This window comes from Phyllostomus discolor, chromosome 3, assembly GCF_004126475.2.
Source record: "Phyllostomus discolor isolate MPI-MPIP mPhyDis1 chromosome 3, mPhyDis1.pri.v3, whole genome shotgun sequence".
NCBI lineage: Eukaryota > Metazoa > Chordata > Mammalia > Chiroptera > Phyllostomidae > Phyllostomus > Phyllostomus discolor.
The window spans coordinates 188,060,872-188,083,777 of NC_040905.2; the positions used below are offsets into that span (position 1 = coordinate 188,060,872).

The 22,906-nt window shown below is 37.1% G+C and overlaps 1 protein-coding gene across 2 annotated transcripts in view; it reads right to left on the reverse strand.

Annotated features, from left to right (window-relative positions):
* Positions 1-22,906, reverse strand: part of TEX10 (testis expressed 10) — a 42,778-nt gene that overhangs the window by 13,341 nt on the left and 6,531 nt on the right. For both annotated transcript variants that reach the window (XM_028505675.2, XM_036021973.1), the window contains exons 4-9: positions 22,550-22,793; positions 16,816-16,928; positions 8,192-8,430; positions 7,344-7,479; positions 5,504-5,679; positions 3,453-3,630 (exon numbers count right to left, since the gene is read on the reverse strand). In XM_028505675.2, the coding sequence (XP_028361476.1) occupies positions 3,453-3,630; positions 5,504-5,679; positions 7,344-7,479; positions 8,192-8,430; positions 16,816-16,928; positions 22,550-22,793 (1,086 nt within the window). The remainder of the gene's footprint in view (positions 1-3,452; positions 3,631-5,503; positions 5,680-7,343; positions 7,480-8,191; positions 8,431-16,815; positions 16,929-22,549; positions 22,794-22,906) is intronic.

Genomic DNA, 22,906 nt, shown 5'->3' on the forward strand with positions numbered 1-22,906 from the left:
TTAATTAGGTAATGAATACTTCCATTTATAGTCACTCTACGATTATATGCCCCTATCCTTTGCAAAGCTGTAACTCAGGGGTTTAAAACTCATTTTCACCGGGGCCACATCAGCCTCGCAGTTGCCTTCCAAGGGTGAAATTAATTTTAGGACTGTATAAATGTAACTACTACTGAACTGTTAAAGAACTGAAATTACATTTGGCCCTCTGAAGGCAACCGTGAGGCTGGTGAGGCTGCTGTGGCCCCTGGTGAAAATGAGTTTGACACGCCTGTTGTAACTAGTCCTACCTAACAATAGTGCAGATAAAGAAGCAGCTTCTCATTAAATAACATTTATCTGGTTCCTGCTATAAGTTGTTTCCAGTGACACCTTTAAAGATTCTCTTCAACATACAGCTAAGAATGAAGAGAACAAATGTCAACCAGGAATATAGCAGGAGGCTGAGAATGATCAGATGCAGTAAGCTCAGATTACAAACTTTATCAGAGATATATGAATAAATGCAGAAAAAATTAGGAGTTTCTAATTCAACTGAAAGCACTTACTTTTTTTTTTTTTAACTGTTAACTTTATTTAACTCAGTGAAACTAGAAACCAACTGTGCCCTCCAGTGGCTAAAATGAGTACAAATCCATTTAGGAATCTATTTTGGACCAATGACAATAATAGATCACACTGTCCTTAAAACTGCAATGCCCATATATACTGTCCAAGCCAGACCACTTCAAGAGTAAAGGAATGTGACTGCTGACTATGCTTGGACCGAAGTAACTGGAACTGCTCACTGAAGACCAGATCATACATTCGCCCTACTTAAAACCAAGCCAAACTGCTCAGTCCAAGAATTTCTCCCCCTTCCTAGAGATTTTTACCAAGCATTTACCAATTATGTTCTCCAGTCCAGCTATAAATAAACTAGGGGCCAGCACAGGACTGAGCAGAGGCCGGTGGAACAACACAAGTATCATGCTATGAGGGGGAAATCCAACTCTAAACAGGTAGGGGGAAGGTAGCAGCAGCAACTCTTACGTACACTTTTTAATGTAACAGACAAAAATCAGAAATGACTAAAGGAATATTTCAGAAAAATTAATCGGGCGACAGTGCACAAAATAGATGGGAATGAAAAGCAAGATTATTATAATAGTACAGATGAGAGATAATGAAAACACTGTCTAGTTTACAGTCATGGACAAGGAGAGAAAACCAAAGATATATAACCCAGTGTATGTTGAAAAAACTAACATTATTCTTAAATTCTAAATGTAAGAAAAGTGATACAATGATAGTGCCACAGGCCTCAGAAAGTTGAAATGTCCTAATTTTGTATTATTTCTTAAAAGATAGATTAGCTTGGGCACAAGACATCAACAGAGAGTGTGTGAGAGAGAAATGTAGTAACAGACACTGTGCCAATACTAAAAGGCAAAATTTAACTTGGTGGACTTTTAACTACAAAGACAACCAACTTTTAATTTAGTTACTATGAACCCCTATTATCATTTTCTGTAAATTAATGTATTTTCTCAACAATTACATTTCCACAAGACTTTTGAAAAGTCTTTATCTTTGACACAAGCATAAACACAATTGATATTTATAAAGATAATATACCTTCCAAAGAGAATCAATTTCAAAGGAAAGTATTCAGAAGGCGATTTTAACTGAATATTAAAACAAATCCTCCATTAGTTATATCAAAGGAACAGAGTGCCCTCTACTGGAAGTTAAAAGAGCAACATTTAATTGTTTTTAAGGCCTAGCATTAAATAATTGCTTACACTAGACAAAGAGTTTTTAAATTTCTAACAAAGATAAACAAGAGAAACTAATGAATGTTTAAAATACTTAAAAATAAGACCAAGTCTCTCTCTAATGCACAAACACACAAACAAATGAACCTTAAATTTTTACATATAAGCAACATGTTGCAAATATCTCTCCTCTACTAAAAGGAAAGGTCATCATCAGTTATGCACAAACTTTGGGTGATTGTATTCAAATGCATGTCCTAAACTGGTATGAAAAGACTGGCAAACAAATACAAAGAGAGTTTACCAATAAAGTGAGCTACTATTTAACTAGGACAGGGAATCTGTACAAGAAGCCACAAGGAAGCTAGTCGCTAAAATTTACAGCTACAGCCTAGATTTCAATTTCCACCTAAAACTGTATCAGACCCTGACAATGAGTCACAATCAGTAATAAATACTGCTGAATACTAAAACACTATATAAACACAAGGTGTTTAAGGATTCTTTGAACACATGCATGACACATTACTTATAAAACCTTTCAGAGTAAAATGGTAAAGCCACTGTGAAAACCAGCATGGCAGATTCTTGAAGAATTAAACAATTACCACATGATCCAGCAATTCCACTTCTGGGTATATAGCTAAAAGAATTAAAAGCAAGAACTAAAATAGGTATCTAATACTTCAGTGTTGATAGCAGCATTACTCACAATAGCTAAAAAGGTGGAAAAAACCAAGTGTCCACCAACAGACAAGATAAACAAAATGTACAATAGTAAGCATTATTCTGCCTTAAAAAGGAAATTTTGATCATTGAAGAGTTATGCTGAATGAAATATGAAAGACACAAAAAGACAAAAAACTTGTATGACTCCACTTATATGAGCAACCCAAAATAATCAACATCATGAAGATAGTTCCCTGTGGCAGGGAGGGGCAGCGTGAATGAGGAGTTACTGTACAATGGGCAGTTTCAGTTTAGGAAGATAGGAAGGTTCTGGAGGAGGACAGTGGTGCTGGTTACACAGCAACCTAAATGTACTTCATACCACTGTACTGTTTTATCTGTCCAGTTAAAACATATTTTAACATACACATGCGAGATTTCAAGTGATTCCTTGTCTGAGTACATAAACTTAATCTCACCAGCTGCATTAAATTCTGAGCTCCCTGAAAAGGTCTGTATTGTAATTCCATAACACCAAAGTTTTAAGCATAGTAGCCTCACTTGCCATTTTAACTATATGCATTTGATAATTTCAACCCTTATTCCAAACTATACACAGAAATTCACTAAACAAATAACAAAACAATCTTACTGCAGTAAACTTTTATCTAGCAATAATATACACAGTTTTATTATTGCATTAAGAGCAAATGAGCCCTGGCTGGCGTAGTTCAGTGGATTGAGTGTGGGCTGCGAACCAAAGCATCTCAGGTTCAACTCCCAGGCAGGGCACATGCCTGGGTTGCAGGCCACGGCCCCCAGCAACCGCACATTGATGTGTCTGTCTGTCTGTCTGTCTGTCTCTCTCCCTCCCTCCCTCCCTTCCTCCCTCTCTCTCTCTCTCCCCCCCCCCCCTCTCTACAAAAAAAAAAAAAAAAAAAAGGCCAACACTGTGAATTGCAAGCTGAAGGAATAAAGAGCTATATATTTCATATACTTAAAATACAGCTCATGTGAGCATGCTACCTCATGTGCAGTATCCCGATAAGCATGGCAGCCAAACTTGAACTAAGTCTTCCCATGATACAGCACCGACTTAACCGAGAAAGCAAATCAGTAGGTAGGCTGGGTAGAAAATATATCAGCTGGACCAAACACTGCTGAGACTCTGCTGGGAGAACCACCACAGTGCCTTCTTGTGGATCTAGGGGGAGAGACAGACACAGTATATTTAACCACAAAAGATATACAAAGCAGAGATTAAATTAATAAAGCAGACTGAGTGATGTTCACTGTGTTATGCTGAAGTCCATCATATAAATTACATGAAAAAGTTTTTATCATAAAACATGTATGTATGGCTTAAGCTACTTTCTAAAATAAAATATTGAATATAACCATTATTTATTTAAAGATACATTTATTGGGTTGGCCAAAAAGTCGTTTTTTCCATAAAATAAAAGACATTTTTCATTTTTACCAAAAACTTAATTGATCTGGACATTTTAAGTATGTCAGCTGTCTCCTGCTACTGGCTTCTGGGGGTAGAGGCCAGCGGTGCTGCTAAACATCTTCCAAAGCACAGGACAGCCCCACAGCACAGAATTATTTGGCCAACATGTCAATGGTCCCAAGAAACTTTGCAAATCACTTTGACACATTCGATCAGTCACAGAACCCTCTCCATATACTGCACAAATCTTTTTTTGCATTTCTACCTTTTTTGAAATAATAAAGTGTAGTATGCTGAAAATGTTGTATATATCGTCTTTCATCTTCAGAAAAATTCACCAATTTCGGTAAGTTTTTTTTAAATGCACACTGATATGACAGCTGTCACAATACAATCTAACAAAACTGTTTCGAATGAAGATGAAGATAACTAAGTGCTACTAGAGCCATCGTATAGAAAAAACTAAATGAACTCTTTGGCCAACCCAATATTTAACACAGCAATAGTTTCATAACATCCAAGTTGTCTTGCTTGAAATAATAACTTCCATGGGGGTAAAGGGATTGGACACAAAGCAAAATAGTAAAAAATAGACACTTCTGCTAAACAGTGACAATATCAACTTAAAGCAAAAAACCTGTTTGTGTGTCTATGTACACTTACACACCTGCACACAGCACACACACACCTCTACATATAAGCAAAGCTGAAAACATTTAAAAATATACCCACAAGAGGTAGAAACAAATCAAGTCTCCATTATTTAATGAATGGATAAATATAAGTGGTATATCCATTAAATGAAATGCTGCTTAGCAATAAAGAAATACTGATATATGCTTCAACACGGATAAATCCTGAAAACACTGTAAGTGAAAGAGGCCAGACTCAAATGGCCCCATACTGCATAATTCAATTTGTAAAAAATCTCCAGAATAAGCAAATCCAGACACAGAAATAGATTAGTGGTTGCCAGCAGCTGGGAAAAGCAAGAATGGGGAGGATCTACCAATAGGTAGTTTCTTTTGGGGGTGATAGAAATATTCTGGAATTCAGACCATGATAATGACTGCAAGACCTTAGGAATGTGCTTTAAAAAAATCACTGAATTGTACCCTTATAATACAGCAAATTTATGGCATGTGAATTATATCTCAATAATAAATGTAAATTATATATATTTATATAGCCCAGAAAACTTTTAATTGCTATTTCTGCTTAAAATATGAAATAGTTCCAGGGATGAGTCAGAAATATTAACATATGGAAGTCATGTAAGATAGCCATTATGATTAAATAAGTAATTTCCCACCAAGGCTTCAAAGGAATTTTTAAAAAATACTTAGCAGTTTTGAATTTGTGAAGAGCAAGTGGTTTAAAAGACAATTTAAGAATGCAAGAAGCACCTATCATTTATCTTCTAAAACTATTCTAACAAAGAATACTTATCACTGCAAATCAATTTACTATTTGATGGTGGATTTTTGTTTTGGTAATTTTATCGCAGCATAACTAATTTATAATAATTTAAAGGAAAGACAAAACCTACAAGGCTTCCCTTAGAAACTTCCTTTCCAAATCAGGATATAGCAATGATTACCTGTACAGGTAAGCAAACTCTTACCATAGATTCGAAGAGCAGTAGCCTGTAAACTTTTTAGTAATTCTTTATTTGCTCGTGCTGCAGCCGTTTGGATGATATCAATAAGCTGTGTTGAGAGCTCAGGGTTTCGGGAGCCAAGATGAGCGAGTTGCAATGGTAAACCAGCCAGCCAACGGGATAACACTTTGCTACGATACCTAAGAAAGGCCAAGAAGGAACCCAATAAAGTATAATTTGGAAGACAAGAAGCATAAATTTAAGCAAAAATTTTTTTCAATTTACATACACCATAAAGTGACAAATCATGTACCAATAACACATGTATTCATTTAAACATGTGGACACCTATGAAATTGCCAGCATCATTCATTTAATTGTAGCATTTTCTAGGTTTTCCCCACCAAGTTTGGGGGGACTAAATTGTATTTTTATCTTTAAGGGCACAGACACCACTTAACTTTTTATGTACTATTTATCCTAATTAGCGCCGTTACTGAACTATATTAACTTAATTGATTCATTCAACTAAGGTGCCCTAGAACTTGTGTTATTTCAGTTCTTTGGTATACTTGCTAAAGCTCTAAGGTCTCTATACTTGTGTCGCAGCAATTGCTTTTGCTGTCCCCCAAGAACTTAAGTGATTTTAAGTGTGACATTTGTCATCAGACATGAATGTAAAATCTCAGCTACCTGTTACCCATTAGTTGGATGACACCCACCAACTTATTTAACCTAAGCTTGTTTCCTTCTGTAAAATGAGAGTAACACTGTCTACTCTTCATAGTAGTACAATGAGAATTATTCAGAAAAATTATGAAAAGCATCCGGCTTACAATAAAGACTCAAATATATTCCAGCAACTCCCTACATATGCCAAGGTTATCCTCCAGCCAAACATTTCTTCCTGGCTGTCCCAAATAAACCTCAAACTCACCCTGTCAAAAAATTAATTCCTTAGTAATACTCTTTGTGCTGTCTGTCCCACATAAGTGCCATCAAACTAAGCCAGAAACTCATCTCTATTGCCCTCATTCTTACACCATATGCCGCAATATGTCAGTAAGCGCTAGTGGTTCCATCTCCATTTTTATGGGAAGCAAAAGAAAAGGCTGAGGCTGCTGTAGTTTATTCCAACTATCCTTTGGCTCTAAGTGGACAAGTGGATATATGCACAAAGAGGCTTTTATCTGCTCAGTTATGTGCATAAAGGTTACTGGTACTATTATGTATGCTTCCTCATAAAATTTTGTATCTTTTCTTAAATGTAACTGTTAGGTACGATAGACAGTAAACATGTCCCACCCACTGACTTAGGAGTCCTTGAAATTCTACGTAACTCTTCCATTATCTGGGAAAGGAAGCTTCTGAAACTGTGCTTTCATCCCAAGCCCTGAAAGGGTCCACAGTGCCTAAAGAAGCCTATTAATATTAATACCTTTGGATATTCAAACCCCATACTGAAAAGCCAGCACCGCCTTTACCTGTCAATCAATATGTAACTTCTTCACCTTTCCCCCAGCCCACCAACTATACAAGTCCTCAGAACAAAGGATATCTGTCTTGCTCTCGTGCCCTCGCCACTCTTGCCACCCCTGGCCTTGCCTTTCTCCCCAACCTTGGCAAGGCCCACTCTCTTCCATGAGAACTTATCACCAGTGAACACTGTTTGAATGATAACAGACTCATTAATCTGTAATTCTTTACTGCACTGGCAAGAAGAACAGTTTCTGGGAGTTTCTCCCACAATATAACCATCTAGGACAAAAAAAGAGTGAACTTCTCCAGAGATTTAATCACCCTATCATCTTATTTTAAAAACCACAAAATAGTGAGAAAAAGGCAAAATAAATTGAAATTTTACCTGAATCTGCAAGACCTCAATTCTTCTTTTTGATAGATTTTACTGAAAAACTTCAGTAACATAGTCCGAACTGGAAGGATAAGGCCCCTCTGCTGATACAATGTATAAACTGCCTTGATGAGAGACTCCGTAGCCTCTAAAAACAGAAAAAAAATAACTACATATGAATCAAAAATATTTCATCACCAGCCCCAAATTCCTCTAAAAACAGAGGTAGTTTTCTCTGTTCCATAACAAAGCAGATCTCAGCCACACTCTATCCTCAAAGTCCTACAGCAACAATCTAATTACCATAAAAGTAAAACCAACCAGAGATTACAGTATCAATTTTTCTAAGGGACAACAAAAACCAGGATATTAGAAGGGTGAATAAGATGGAAACCAAACAGAAAAGCTTTGTTATTGAAAGAGAAAAATTAGCAAGTCACACTAAAAACTGACTTAATGTGACATAACTTCAAACTAGAAGAAATGTAGGATTCATTCTATAAGGATGAAAGGAAAAAGCGAATTCTAGTCAAACTAGATCAGAAGAGGGAATTTCATCATTAGGCTCAATGGATAGATTTAAAATTTCCTCTTAATAGTAGCTACCCCTTTTTACACCAATTTTGTAATCTAGAAATCTTATCAATCTGCTTCAGAAAGGGACCTACCCATTGAGAAAGGGATACGCTGAGCCATAAACAAGTAGATAGTCCTTTATGATTACGCTAGCTACCTTTTATAGCTTGAAGGTAATTAACTTGACTACATGGAAAGTTTAAAAGTTACCAATTAGAAGCTAGACCCTATATAGCATGCGTAAGAGCTCCTGTCTTAAATTAAGATAAAGCAGCATCACCTACCTCGGTTTGGTTGTATCTGCATTAACCTCCACGATACCCCAAGCAATCTGTTCAGCTGCTTACTATTTAGCCTAGAGCCATCTTCAAGGGTCTCTGTCACAAATTTTCTTATCCTTTCTATCCAATTGGAATCCTTCTGCAAAGTTGAAGCATTTGCCAGGGAGACCATGATATCAGACAGTGTTAAATTCAGTAAGAGATGGTCTACATTATTGGAGAGAATCGTGCAATGCTTGATGCTAAAAACAAAGACAAACATATCTATAAAATGTGGTATCTACCATATCTACTTCAATTAGAATACTTAAAACAATCTATCAATGAGTCAAAACCTGTTTCCTTCTAGAATAAATGGTCAAGAAGACAGGTATGAAGGCAAGGTTTAGGGCACTGTTTTGTAAATAAACCATTCATTATGGAACAAGGATTGTTAAGAAGTCATGAATTAGGCAGTATACTAAGTTGATTACTCAAGTTGTTTACAAAAAGTAAAGGACCCTGTAACACTGCTTGGTAATCTTAAGAGGTATTTGGAGATAAGAAGACTTGAAAATCCCAACACACGATGGGTTTATTTTTTTTAAAGCAGATACTTATATTTGATGGAGGTTGCAGCAGACCTTGACTCTGCTTCTAACTAATCATGACTTAACAGAGTCACTAATTTCTCCTGGCCCACAGTTCCCTTATGTGGAAATAAGGAGACTGGCGCAGATGAGCACTGTTCTGAAGTGACTTAATTTTATAATTCACATATAGAAATCAAGTTTTTCTAGCCAAATAAAACACATTTCCTTCAAAATTGTAAGACACTTCAAAAACCCTCAAATAACAAAATACCTTAATAAAAACAAAATTTGCAACTTGGACTACAAATACTCATTTTTCAGACTATTCAGTAGAACCTGTTTCATATTTTAAAAAAATTAAGATAAAGTTAAAAATCTCAAACTAAACAATTTTAAAGGAAAATGTTAATTCTGCCTGTGAAACATGCACAAGAAAGGACACAGTATTCAGGAACCACAAATACATGGGAAAGAAAAGAAAAGACATTTGGTGCTATCAGAGCTTCAAATGTAGAGCTAGGAGTGACAGATGAGCCTAGAAAAGTAAAATGGGACCAGATTTTTGAGGCTAAGGACACTAAAATTAATTCTGCAGGCACAAGAGTAAAAGGGTTGGAAGATTCTCTGAGATGGATGATTCTGTGGGAGGAAAGGGAAAAACAAGAGTTGAAAGACTATAAACAGAGAATATGGCTACTGTAGCGATCCACGCAAAAGATGACACAGGCTAGACCAGGGTCAAATGCTGACATGGACTAGAAAAGGAGGGGACATTCGGGAAAAATAAAAATTAGCTGAATTTGAAGTTTGCTTAAATATGTACATGTATGTGAATTTTGAGATGGTGGAGAGTGGAGGAATTTAGAGTTATATATCTACACCACTGACTTCGTAAATGGAAATGATATGGCACAGAGAAGCAGAAATCCAGAAAATTCTACTTCTGATATGTTGAGCTTAACCTGTCCGTGGTATAAATCCAGACAGAGGTGGCTAACAAACAACTCCACGTACAAGTCTAACACTGGATTGGAGGGGGGAAGTCTGAGGTATTCGATAGAAATTACCCACATGACCACTCCTAGTGCAAACGCAGCTATGAAACCTTCCTGTGTCCACCTAAGGACTGGGAATTTTACCATTAAGAAGTGAAGGGCAAAAAGGGAGAAAATACATGGATAGGACTCAGGTAGAAAATACACATTCTCTAAAATGTTAGTTTTTGTTTAAAGACTCAAATATTATCACTGACACAAATATTGTCAGCTGTTTTCCTGAAACTGATAGGCTCACTTTCTTCATTTTTGAGAAAATATCTGCCAAATACCCAAGTGTGAATAACCATAGTCTGTCTGTTATTTCTTCAAGTTAAAATCATGCCCATCACAGGAAAAAACTAAGAAGTAGAATAGTCACATACGTATTTTCTTTAGCCAACGATCACTTTTTGGTATGCTGTTGAAATACTTTATGCACACTTCTCATTTCATCACACAGAATATTAAAAATATGTGTTCTAAATGGCTGACTTAATAAATAAGGGCATTCTGAAGTGAAACTGGCATACTTTCTTAAACTGTGAGTGCATGGTGATGAAGAATAAATACAATGTCTACTAGTTATGTTTGGTGCTACTGCCTCAATTCATGCTAAGATAGCAGCAGTTTTACCCACCATTGTTTTTGTACCATTGAACTTCAGGTTCTGGATCTACAATGCTGTCCTTATTTAAATTAGTCAAGAAAACTTTCTTGATACAATACATCCTATAAATCTCTTTTTACCAAGTAACCTTTTATACTGTTCCAGGTGATCTTCCCTTCTAGCCTTAACAGACATTTCTGTTCAACTGAATTATATGGTGATACAGAGCTCGGGTTTCTTCTAGAGATCAAAGTGCAAGCCGACTCCCTTTTGATTTGTTTCCTTAAGTACTCAATACTGTGCAGCTTACTCTGTTCTCAGATTCCCACAAAGAATCTATTTATTAGTACATTTTTCTAAAATGTAACCATTCACATCTGTCTGAACTATCATTTACCCCCTATGTTTAATATAGCTCACTTTTTAAAAACCAAATATTTATAAAAGAAATTTTCTAACACTATCATGAAAAAAAGCAGCCTTTTCTAATACACTTTGCAATACATTCCCAACCACTCAACTACTTAATCTCAATTTGCTAAATCAAAGCTCTCCACTCACTCTGAAAAAAATAAACTAATTTTCCTGCATACTAGAAGTTTTCCCAATTAGTAAACCTTTCTACTCAGCAGTGAACTTCTGATTTGCAGGTAAAAGGCAAGATGTAGCCATATCTGTTCCCTGTACATAATTACCTCATTAGAATAATCAGCACATAAATTAATAAATTATGAGTGCAAAAACGAAGTTTTCATAGAGGCCATTCAACTACACTGAATTTTTTAAATGTCACTATTTGCAATAATGCCAAAATTATGTCCTTTGATACACAAAGGAGTTGAAAGCAGGTACTTGAGCAGGTATTTGGAGACCAATGTTCATACAGCTTTATTCACAATAGCCCAAAAGTAGAAAGTACCTAAATGTCCACTAATGTTTATTCATTTGTCTGTTAGTGGAATAGAATAGAATACAGGAGACTCCCAGCCAAAATGGAGGTGTAAGGTAGGTACACTTTGCCTCCTCCCACAACCAAAAGAAGTACAACAAATTTAAAAACAAAACAAAACCCAAAACTGCCAGAAAATCAAACTGTATGGAAGTTCAATGAAGGAGTTAAAGAAACATCATCCAGGTTGGCAGGAGGCAGCAAGACAGGCAACTGGGGTGGAGGGGACACACAGCAAGGTAGCAGCTGGCAGACCCAGCTGTCCCACATCTATGTGCAGATAAACCTAGAGGAACAACTGGGGAGCAAGACAGACCATGAAACCCAGGGTTCCAGCACACAAAAAAGAAAGCCTCCAAACCTCTGGCTGGAAAAACCAGTGGGAATTGCAGCAGCAGGAAAAACTTCCAGCCTCACAGGTGAGTTCACTGGCGAGACCCATGGGGTCCCTGAATGTACTCAAAACCACCCTCCCGGGAATTGCTGATTCCTTCTGGTGCTCCAGAAGGGCCCAATTTGCTTCTGGGTAGCAGAGGAAGTGATTGAAAGCCAGCTGAGAACTGAGCAAGCAGCACTGTTCCCTCTCCAACCCCTCCTCCACTTACAGCACCACAACTCAGTGGCGTGGGATGTCCTGTCCTGGCAAATACCTAAGGCTCTGCCCCTTACAATGTAACAGGTGCGCCAGGACAAAGAAATATGGCCCAATTGAAAGAACAGATGAAAACTCCAAAAACAGAACTACGCAATGAAGATATAGCCAACGTATCAGATGCCCAGTTCAAAACACTGGTAACCAGGATGCTCACAGAAATTGTTGAGTATAATTGCAAAGTAAAGAAAAAAGTGAAGGAAAAATAAAGAAAAAAGTAATCACAAAATAAAGAGAAAAGTGAAAAGAAGGTAAGGGTGAAGGGAAGGAAACCAGGACTTAAATCTGTCTGGAGCAGAAGGAAGAAATAAACATCCAACCACAGCAGAATAAAGAAACAAGAATTCAAAAAAAGGAGGAGAGGCCCAGGAACCTCCAGGACAACTATAAACATTCCAACATTCGAATCATAGGGGTGCCAGGAGAAGAGGAAGAGCAAGAGATTGAAAACTGATTTGAAAACATAATGGAGAACTTCCCCAATCTGGCAAAGGAAATAGACTTCCATGAAGCTCAGAGTCCCAAAGAAGTTGGACCCAAGGAAGCACACACTATAGCACATCATCATTACGTTATCCAAGATGAAAGATGAGAGAATCTTAAAAGCGGCAAGAGAAAAAGAGACAGTTACCTACAAAGGAGTTCCCATAAGACTGTCAGCTGATTTCTCAAAAGAAACCGTGCAGGTAAGAAGGGGCTGAAAAGAAGTATTCCAAATCATGAAGGGCAAGGACCTACATCCAAAATGACTCTATGCAGCAAAGCTATAATTTAGAATGGAAGGGCAGATAAAGTGCTTCCCACGTAAGGTCAAGTTAAAGTAGTTCATCATCACCAAGCCCTTATTATATGAAATATTAATGGGACTTATTTAAGAAAAAGATGACCAAAAATACGAACAGTAAAATGACAACAAACTCACAACTATCAATAACTGAACCTAAAAAGAAACACAAACGGAACACCTAAGCAAACAACTGGAACAGGAACAGAATCACAGAAATGGAGATCACATGAAGGGTTATTAGCGGGGAGAGGGAGCATGGGCGAAAAGGTACAGGGATTAAGAAGCATAAACAGTAGGTACAAAATAGACAGGGGGAAGTTAGAATAGTATGGGAAATGGAGAAACCAAAGAACTTATATGCATGGCCCATGGACATGATCTAAAGGGATATAGGGGGAATGCTGGTGGGAGGGGACAGTGTAGGGTAGAGGGGAATAAAAGGGAGAAAAAAAATGGGACAACCGTAATAGCATAATCAATAAAATATACTTAAAAAATAAAACCCTCACAGAATGTACACCAAGAGTGAACCCTAACGTATGTACTCCGGGTGATAAAGATGTGTCCATGTAACAAAGGTACAACTCCAGTGCCCTGGGGTGGTATGGTGACAGCGAGGAAGGCTTGTACATTTGTGGGAGCAGGAGTATGTGGGAACTCTGCTCAATCTGACTGAACATAACACTGCTCTAAGAAAGTAATGTCTTAAAAAAAAGGAACCCCTTTGCTAAAAATTCCACAATGTTACCACCTCAGCCTCTTCATTGAGTTAACTCCTTTTTCATCCTTTGTATCTTAGCAAAAGCCACTTCATCGAGGGCAGCCTTCCCCTAGGACTCTGCTCCCCTCATGAAGGTTAGGACCAGATCCTTATTATATAATCTTGTATTAACCTAAACCCTTCTTTCATTAACTTGACCACAGGTAGTCACTGATTAAAGAATCACAGAAATAAACATCTCCATCATTAGACTGTATCCTATCTCCTTTACCACTAAATCCTTAGCGTATAGTATATGTACCATAGTAAGTGCTTTGCACATATTAAGTGTCCAATAAATTTGTTGAATAACAGTACACTCATATACTCTTAGGTAATTTACTTATGTTTAATGATCTACTAAATTCCAAACATCTTAACCATGATTTAATTTTATTTTGATGAAAATTATATATGAAATCTAACAAAAAAACAAAAACAAAACCCACATACAATTCTGTCAAAGAGTTTGAGATTTTCTGAAACTTATCCATGGACTGGGTTAAAAACTCTTGCTCTAGTCCTGGTTGGCTGGGGGGCTCAACTGGTTGGAGCATCATCCCATACACTACAAGGCTGCAGGTTCGATCCCCAATCAGGGCACATACCTAGGTTGCAGGTTCAATCCCAGGATGGGGCACATACTAGAGGCAACCAATGTTTCTCTCTCTCTCCCCCTTCCTCTCTCTCTCTAAACACAATAAATATATCCTAGGGTGATGACTTAAACAACAAAAACAGCCCTTCCTGGTATGGTTCAGTGGACTGAGTGCCAGCCTGTGAACCAAAGGGTCATCTGTCACCTGTTTGATTCCCAGTCATGGCACATACCTGGGTTGTAAGCCAGGTCCCCAGTTGGAGAGGCACAAGAGGCAACCACACACTGATGTTCCTTTCTCCCTCCCTTCCCCTTTCTCTAAAAATAAATAAATAAAATCTAAAAAAAGAAATTAAAAAACAAAAACAGGCAACTTTTACTCTAGTAAGAAAACTACAAGGCGGGGGGCTATCATCTTGCTTAAGAAATTACCTCCCTATTTAACTCCATAGCCCCTCCAGACACTCCCTAAATCAGTGATTTTCAATCAGTGTGCTACAAGAATTTTTAAAATGTGTAATACTTGACTATTTAATGAGGCACACTGACCTCTTTTCCCTTAAATTGTCAAGTAAAAATATGACAACAGCCAACACAATGGCCGTCTGGTATGAATGAATCAAAATTATACCTTTTCTGTTTTATTGTCAGATCAGCAAAAAATATATTTTTGGGTATATTGCAGAATTTTAGGAATTAATTTACATGTGCCATGAAATAAAAAAAGGTTGAACATTGCTGCCCTAAATCAATCTTCTAAAACACAGTTTTGATCCAACCAAAAGTCTTCAATGCTAAATGGATCAACTCTAAAAGATAAATGAACTACAGAGATAAGGAATGACCTTCAGGATCAAGGTTGGTTAAAAGCAGCAAACAGATTTGACCTAGATTTGTCCCGTGTTCTCCCTTATCTAATCTTGTAGCTTTCTTGTGTGCTATCTCCTCCAGGTAGTACAGTCTCTCACCATTTCTGCCTATTAAAATCATATTCATGCCTATGTATGTACTCTTCAATATAACTATAGTTTCAATGACAGTTATGTTAATTACGTATGTAAATTCACTTTTCCTCCTGCTAGCTTTTGAGCTACTATTTCTCAACTCCAAAACCACCCTTCTACAATCCACTTTGTGATCCTGGGGCTGGGACTCTGTCAGCCACATTTTTTCCTTTACAGCTGGCTTCTTGTTAGGCTCCACCAATAAAGGGGTACTAGAAAAGACTGAAAGCTATGGAGGAAGAAGGGACCTCTCTTTTCCGTTTGCTTTCTAATCCTGTTTTTGCGTCCTTTTGCTGCCAGTGCAACCCAATAACCCAGCTGCAGTGCATGCTGGTAACCACAGCTGATTCTAGTTGGCAGTTTTTCTGACACACAACCAGCATCATCATGCCCCTAAGAAATACCAGCCCCAGGCAGACAGAACCTTCTTTGTAGCTGTGGGGTTCTAAACCCCAACCCCACAGGGCTCCTCTTCTGGGATCTCAAAAGTATTAGCACTAGCTGAGCCCCAGCCTCTTCCCAGAGGTCTGAGTTTGGGCCCCACGTAGCTTTTCCTCCAAGCTCTTTGCCCTCTTCTCTGTTCTCCCTGTCCTAGAGAAGATAGCCGCTTCCTGTAGTTGCTACCTCCACAATACCCTACTCTTCCCTTTTGTCTTTTCAGTTCAATACCTAGTCAGCAACTTTTATATTAAGTTCTCTCAAAATCACTGATGTGGTTTCTGTCTCCTTAATACACATGGACACACTCTTTGACCAATTTTATGACTTGACTAATTTTAGCAATTTAATGAAACCACTTAGGAGAACAAGGACCATACCTTAAAGACATCTGATTATCTCTATCACAAAACTTTGTTTATAGTAAGCAACTAAAATAAATATTTGGTGAATGAAAAGCTAATCCGCCTGCAGTGGGCTTATCACTTCAGAGCATATCCTTTGAACCTTGCTCATAGAGCCTCAGATTCTTCACATAGCTTCTTCCTTTGGTAAATGTAATTTTTTGACAGACTTTAAGATCCCTTCAGTGTTTGCTCATTTGAGGAAACTGCACTTTAAATGTTCTAGCTTGTACCTGCTTGTCAAATTTTATTAATTTGTTTATACAGTTATCTGCTGTCACTTAAGGTAAACATTTTAAATATTTTTGAGGCTTGCATTTTTTTAAACTCCATCTTCTAACCTATAACCCTTTCTTTATTTTAGAAAACTTATTTTTCTCCATTTATCAGTCTTCCTTCAAGCTACTGCTAACATACCAATACTAATATAGTTTCATCACCAGTTTCCTCATGTATAAATGAGAGCAGAACTATATGTCTTTAAGATACTTTCTTGCTTTGAAATAACTGCATAGTGCCTCCCCCAAATAAACCTCCCACCTCAACAAATTTTATTAAATTTGTATGTATATCATCGGATACTTTACAGTCACAAAACATTCACTTAGATTTTAAAAAATAAAAGTAAAAAAACCTTGAAGTCCCAAGGCTTAAAGTGCCTTGTTCAAGAGCAGCCAGACTTCTGCTATTTTTATTTCACAAAATCTAGATCTAAACATCTCACAATGTAGAAAATTCCAGTTTAAGGCTAATTATTTTTTGATTAATTTCAGGTTAAACAACTTTTCAAGTCTGTACAGTGACAAAGAATCACAATACCTTTTATTTGTCTCTTTTCTTCTGTGCTTGGTTATTTCTTTTAAGGCATATGGAAAATGACTCATAAAATGGTGTTTGAAATCAGTAAGATAATTCTTTCGAAGCCACGACTCCTATTAAAATAAATAAAGATTAGAGAACCTACTAAAAACAATAATTTAAAATAACCAATAAAACTTTAAGCAGAAATCTGACAACTTGTTGATATTCAACTATAAATTTGTCCATGTAATACACTTTCTGCTCATGATACAATATGTAAATAAACTTAGGCATCAGAATAAACTGTTAGGGCATCCAATTTCCCCCCACAGACCTTTTTGCCACTCAATTATTTATACTTGCATTTTATCTACTGTTTAAGAGGAGAAAAAGGAAGAGAGTAACCATAAACTTGAACCATTAATGCAACATTTACAAAATATACAAGTCTGCTACCTGGTATTCTATTATACTATAATATTATTATTCCCATTATTTACACCACTATAAATTTATTATTTCCAATTGAAGGTATTCAATACTTTCCTAGAGCAATGTACTTCTTTAAAATTCCTCAAATTTTCTAAAATTCTTGAGCAGTATTTGTGAATGTATCATTCTCTCCTACTTGAAACACCATCTAATTCCAGATTACAACACTCTTATTTCCTCCTCTCCAGAAGACCAACCATCCATTTTGTCAGAGACTGAGGAGTTTCTTGGGATGTGGGACTTAACGTGCTAAAACAGCTGGTGACCACACAGCTCCTTAGTATCCTTTATGGATTCTTCTTTTCTTCCTGGCCTATAAATGTAGCCCCAGCATACCCTCTTAAACTTCTAATAGGCATCTTAAAGTTAACATGAATAAGCTGAACTTTCCCCCGCAGCAGCCACACTGCCACTTGGACCATAACACAGGCATCATCCTTTCTCCTCTTTCCTTCACTATGCACACCAGCAATTCTGCTGGCTTTACCAGATTCCAGATGCTTCTCATCACTTCAACCACTACCTATCATTCTACTCCAAGCCACTTTATATTACATTAGCCTCCTAACTGCTCTCCCTGCTTTTCCTCTTGTCCCACAAAAGTCAATTCTCTACTAAGCAGCCACGGTGCTCTTAAAAAACATAAATTGCTCTTCAAAAATAATACAGAAAGGGAAGAGGTGTGTAGGTAGAGTGGGGCTGATCATCTGTGGGACAGGTGGTATGAGTTTGGGCTCACAATTTTGCTGGCGCTAGATGCTGAGCACACGCATTCATCAGCGCTCTATTTGTAAATTTAACAAATTAAAGTCAAACAAACATAATTCAGATCATGCCACTCTTCTGCTCAAAACTCTCCAATGTCTCCTCACCTCACTCAGGTTAAAATCCAAACTCCTCACCATGAGCCACAGGGTGCCACATGATCTGGCCTGTCGAGAGCTGACCAACAACTGACCCTTGACACAGTCAGGTCGGATGAGAAGCATCTGCACAGCAGAGGCGACTGTGGCTGGACCTCTTGTCTATCTCTTCCTGTATGCCTGTCCCTGCTAGCAATAGGTGATGGGATTTTTAGATACCTGTGCATTATAACAAAAAATCTGCATGACGCCTCTGATTCTGCGTGAAATGACTTGCTGACCACAGAACAGAAATCCCTAACAACCCTAATGCTGCCTACATCCCCCACCTGGGAAGTTAAGGACAAAATTAAACTATGGGCGGACCAGCTGCCAGAACGCTGGAGGAAGCTGTTGCTAGGAATGCTCCTTAAGCAGTCACCACTTAAAAGCTCAAGATTTATTAGAGCCACTACCCCTCCCATACCCTGGACAGGAATGTTTATTACCCACCTGGTACAGGTGGGTAAAGAAGCAAGGAGTTCTAGTTGAATATAACAATCTCAATACATGGAAACGAATACAAAACATGCCCCCCCCCCCCCAAGATGTATAAATCAAAAGACCTAGGCAGGAAACCAGTTACCTAACCTAGACAAATCTAACCTCAACAGACAATAGCTAATTTCTATATAACCTATAAATCACCCCTTGCACCCTTTTAATTTAGACCAATCCCTAGAATCTTAATAGACACCTAGTTGCTAATTGGCACCTGAAAGTTTGTGCCTATATAGCTTCGTTGACTATCTGATTGATAACCCTCTTGGACAAAACAACCTTTGTTTAACATGGTTGATCTGTGGGACCTCCTGTACTTTTCGGTTATTTCTTTGTTTAACATGATTGCTCTGTAAACCTGTACTTTTTGAAGTTATTTCTATGGTAACCGTTTGTTTTAATTAATCACACAATGCATTGAATGTTGTATAATCTCCCCTATAAAAATAAAGATTGATTCTTCTCGGTGAGTCAGTCAGGCCTAGAGAGCCTAGCTGCCCTCCAGCACCCCACCTGGTGTCTCACTTCATTCACTCCACCTGAGCTGTTCCTCCTTCGGGGACCCTGAGACCCGCCAAGGCTGGGCCCTGGCACTGGCCACTGTCATTTTTTCTCCCTCATCTTCTACCATTCTCCCAGTACCTCACAGGCACAGCCCTTTCTGCCATTCCTCAAATGTCACACTTGTTCTCGCTTCAGGGCCTTTGCACTTGCTGTTCTGTATGCTTAGAAGGTTCTTCCCACAGGTCTTCACAAGACTGCTCCTTTACTTCATTCAGTGGTATTCAAATGTCATGACAGCATTTCCTGATTCCCTACTTTAAATAGCTCCCCCTCACTCTATCCCAGCACAAATTCTCTGCCTTGCTTTACTTTCATCTTTCTTCCTAGTACTGGCATTATATATTGTTTACCACCTATCAGCCCCACCAGAAGGTTAACTACTGTGAAGGCATTGACCTTGTCAGTCACATTTATCTCTGTACTCCCAGAGCCTACACTAGCACCTAGTACAATGTAGTCAGAGCTGTGCTGTTCACCAAACCTTTCTGCAATAATGGAATTGTTCAATATCTGTGTTGTCTAATACAGTAGCCACTAGCTACAAGTAACTACAGAACACCTGAAACATGGCTAGTGTGACTAAGGACTTGAATTTTAATTCATTCAAACAGCCACATTTACAGATACTCAAGAAATCTTTGATAAATAATTGCACCTGGCCATTCTCACAAATTCTAATCTGCGTGAGAAACAGACAACAGCAATGAGACGTGGAGACAAAAAGTAGCAAGCATTAAAATACAAAACTAAGAAACAACAAAAATTTCTACAGCATATAATTGTAATACTGACCCTTAACTTATTATTACAGGACCCCCAAAACCAAAGTAAATTTAAAAGTTAATGTTAAATTGTATTTCATCTTTAAAACAAGCTGTACTTTATGGATACACATGGTGTATCTGAAATAAGCAACCTCCGTAGGAGCTGAGTACTTAGCCACTGCAAATAAGACGTAATGTACCTTGAGATTTCTTTTCAAAGCAAAGATCAAAAATTGCAAATTTCTAAAAAGGTTGAAAAAAATTTCCTGGATAAAAAGGAAACTTCTCAACTGTGCAGCAAACACTAACTAAATGCATTTAGCAAAACCTAAAAGGAGTCAATGATTCTAAAATTGCACCTTGAATTAGGATTCCAATTTATCAACAAAAAACCTTTACATATTCTGAGAAAACCCTTTACATACTCTGTGTATTTACATACACAATTCAGCCTGTGGTACATGACTTTAGTTCAAGGCCAGGAATGCCATTCATTCTTCCTAAAGTTTGAGCTATTACAAGTCACCCAATATCGCTACTACTAAGCTGTAACTTAAGGTAAATGAGAGGGGAACTAACAGTAGGAATGGTAACAAAAAATAAACTAAAATGCATTTTAATGCTACCTTGTACAAGTAACATACATATTTATCTTGTTTCTAAGAGATCTAGTTATTAACTATTCAACATAATAATTTGCAAAGGTAAATTAGAGAGTTCTACCAGTGGCTGCTTTTAAATATCATTCCTATTTAAATTAACCCCCCTCACTTTATTTCAACTTCATACATACATAGTCTCCAACAATCCATGCAAAATAGTCTCCTGAACTTAGTATCCTAGTTAATGAACTGCTAATAAACAATCATGTTATAATAGTACAGGATAGTCAAAAGCATACTTTAAATATCCGTAAAATTAAGGTACCTTTTAGATCTGGTCAGTGTTATCTGAAAAACTTGCACAATTAATGAATTTGCATTTGGTCCTACCATTCTATCCAATTATAGATGTTATTTATTACTCAAGCAATAACACAAACTCATCAGTACCCATTGAAACCAAACACCAAAATGCTTGCATTTTTAATTTCTCAGCTTTTTAAAAATGAAGGAAAGACTAGGTCCATGTTGAATATCATAACTTTTCATTTTATCTTAGCCTTTCAGATGAAAATAGATCCATTCCAGACTGCAAATCATATATACCTTCTACAAAGCTGTTTGCATTATTACTGTCACTAGCCTATATCACATATTAACTAGCATAAAGGAGAGCAAGGTAAAATCATACACTATACCCCTAATCATGATTTATTACTATTTCTTGCCAATGTATGCAAGGAATTATATGACAAGCTCCAAACTACAAAGGAAATGCCATCCTATTTGAAAAAGCAATTCTTCAAATATCCCCACAGATGATGGGTAAATGCTTAACAGCAAAAAGAGCAAGCTCCCAAACACACTCCATAGGACGATTACATAATGTTTATCAAGATTATCAAATACTATTTTAAATTCATCCTTAGTCTTATTTTATGTGGCGTACTAACTCATTGTAAGCTACAGCTTGAATAAAAAGAATTAAACAATACCAAGTAACTGCCTTGTAAGTTTTGTTCGTAAGCAGGCAACTTCCAGGTTTCACATGTAGTTCAAAGTCCTTACAGTAATTCTATAGACCGGATGGTTCAAGCTTTAAAGTATTGTTTCTGCAGCTGCCTTTTTTAAAAGTGTGCTGCTACATTAATTTATCACCAATTAATCTTAGAGCTTGTTCTTCCTTACTTGCACCATGCACAACATGTTGTATTCACTGTAAGAACACTTTTAAAAAGCTACCAACATTTAATTCTCCCCCAAACAGGTTTAACTTTTACTTATCAAGAAACATGTCTTCACAATTAGCTTTTTAGGAAGAAACTCCTATCTGACCTGGAATTCACTTAACTTCATTCATAGTATATTTACAACTATAGCTTACTACAGTAAAGGTACCTTTTAGAAATATTTTCTGACCTTACATTCTTTATCACGATAAAAGAGCATACACTCAGCAAGTCTACGTACAGCTTCTTCTCTAAAATGTAGTAGTTTAAGAACTCAGGGTTGGTCATGAGATCTTCAGTTTAGTCCATTTCTACTAAACTTGGCAATGTAGCACAAACTGGAAAAGACTACTTAATAAGCAACCTTTTTAATCCCAGAAGAGGCCTGCAGACACTAGAATGTTCCTACATAATCTGCCACAAAACAGTAAATTATAACCCTACTATAAATTACAGCTAATGAAAATAAGCACATTAAGCTATGCATTTCACTTTTAAAAATTTTAATATTCAGATAATAATCTCACAAAATTATTTTAATTTGTAGTTTGGGGCAAAAATAAGAAACTAGCTTACAGTTAAACCCTGGGAATTTTTTGGAAAACACATAACCAATTAACAGTAATACGCTGATATCTAATCTGCCCGTTAATGGTAAAAGGCATTACTTAGAAAATAAACAATTCATTAGTTCTCACCAATTTCTGGTTTTCATCATGCTGTTTAGAGAGTTTCCACAGAAGGGAAATAATATTTAGAACTTGCTGCATAACCTGCAGTGGTTCTCGTTCTACACCATTTCCAGCAGAAGTAGCTAGTTGTGGAGGTACAGCTTCAATCCAGCACTCAATTAGCAGTGGAATTATTATCTCAATAAATCCTTTTAAGCTTTCAGCAGATGCCAAGCCTTCATCTGCACTGCCTAGTCCTCCAGTCAGGTACCTAATGAAGGGTAAAAATGAAAAAAAAATTAATGATTAAAAAATAGTATTCCTTGCTTAATATAAATCTTAAACATAAAATACCATTAAAAGGAAGAACCATAAATTGATAAT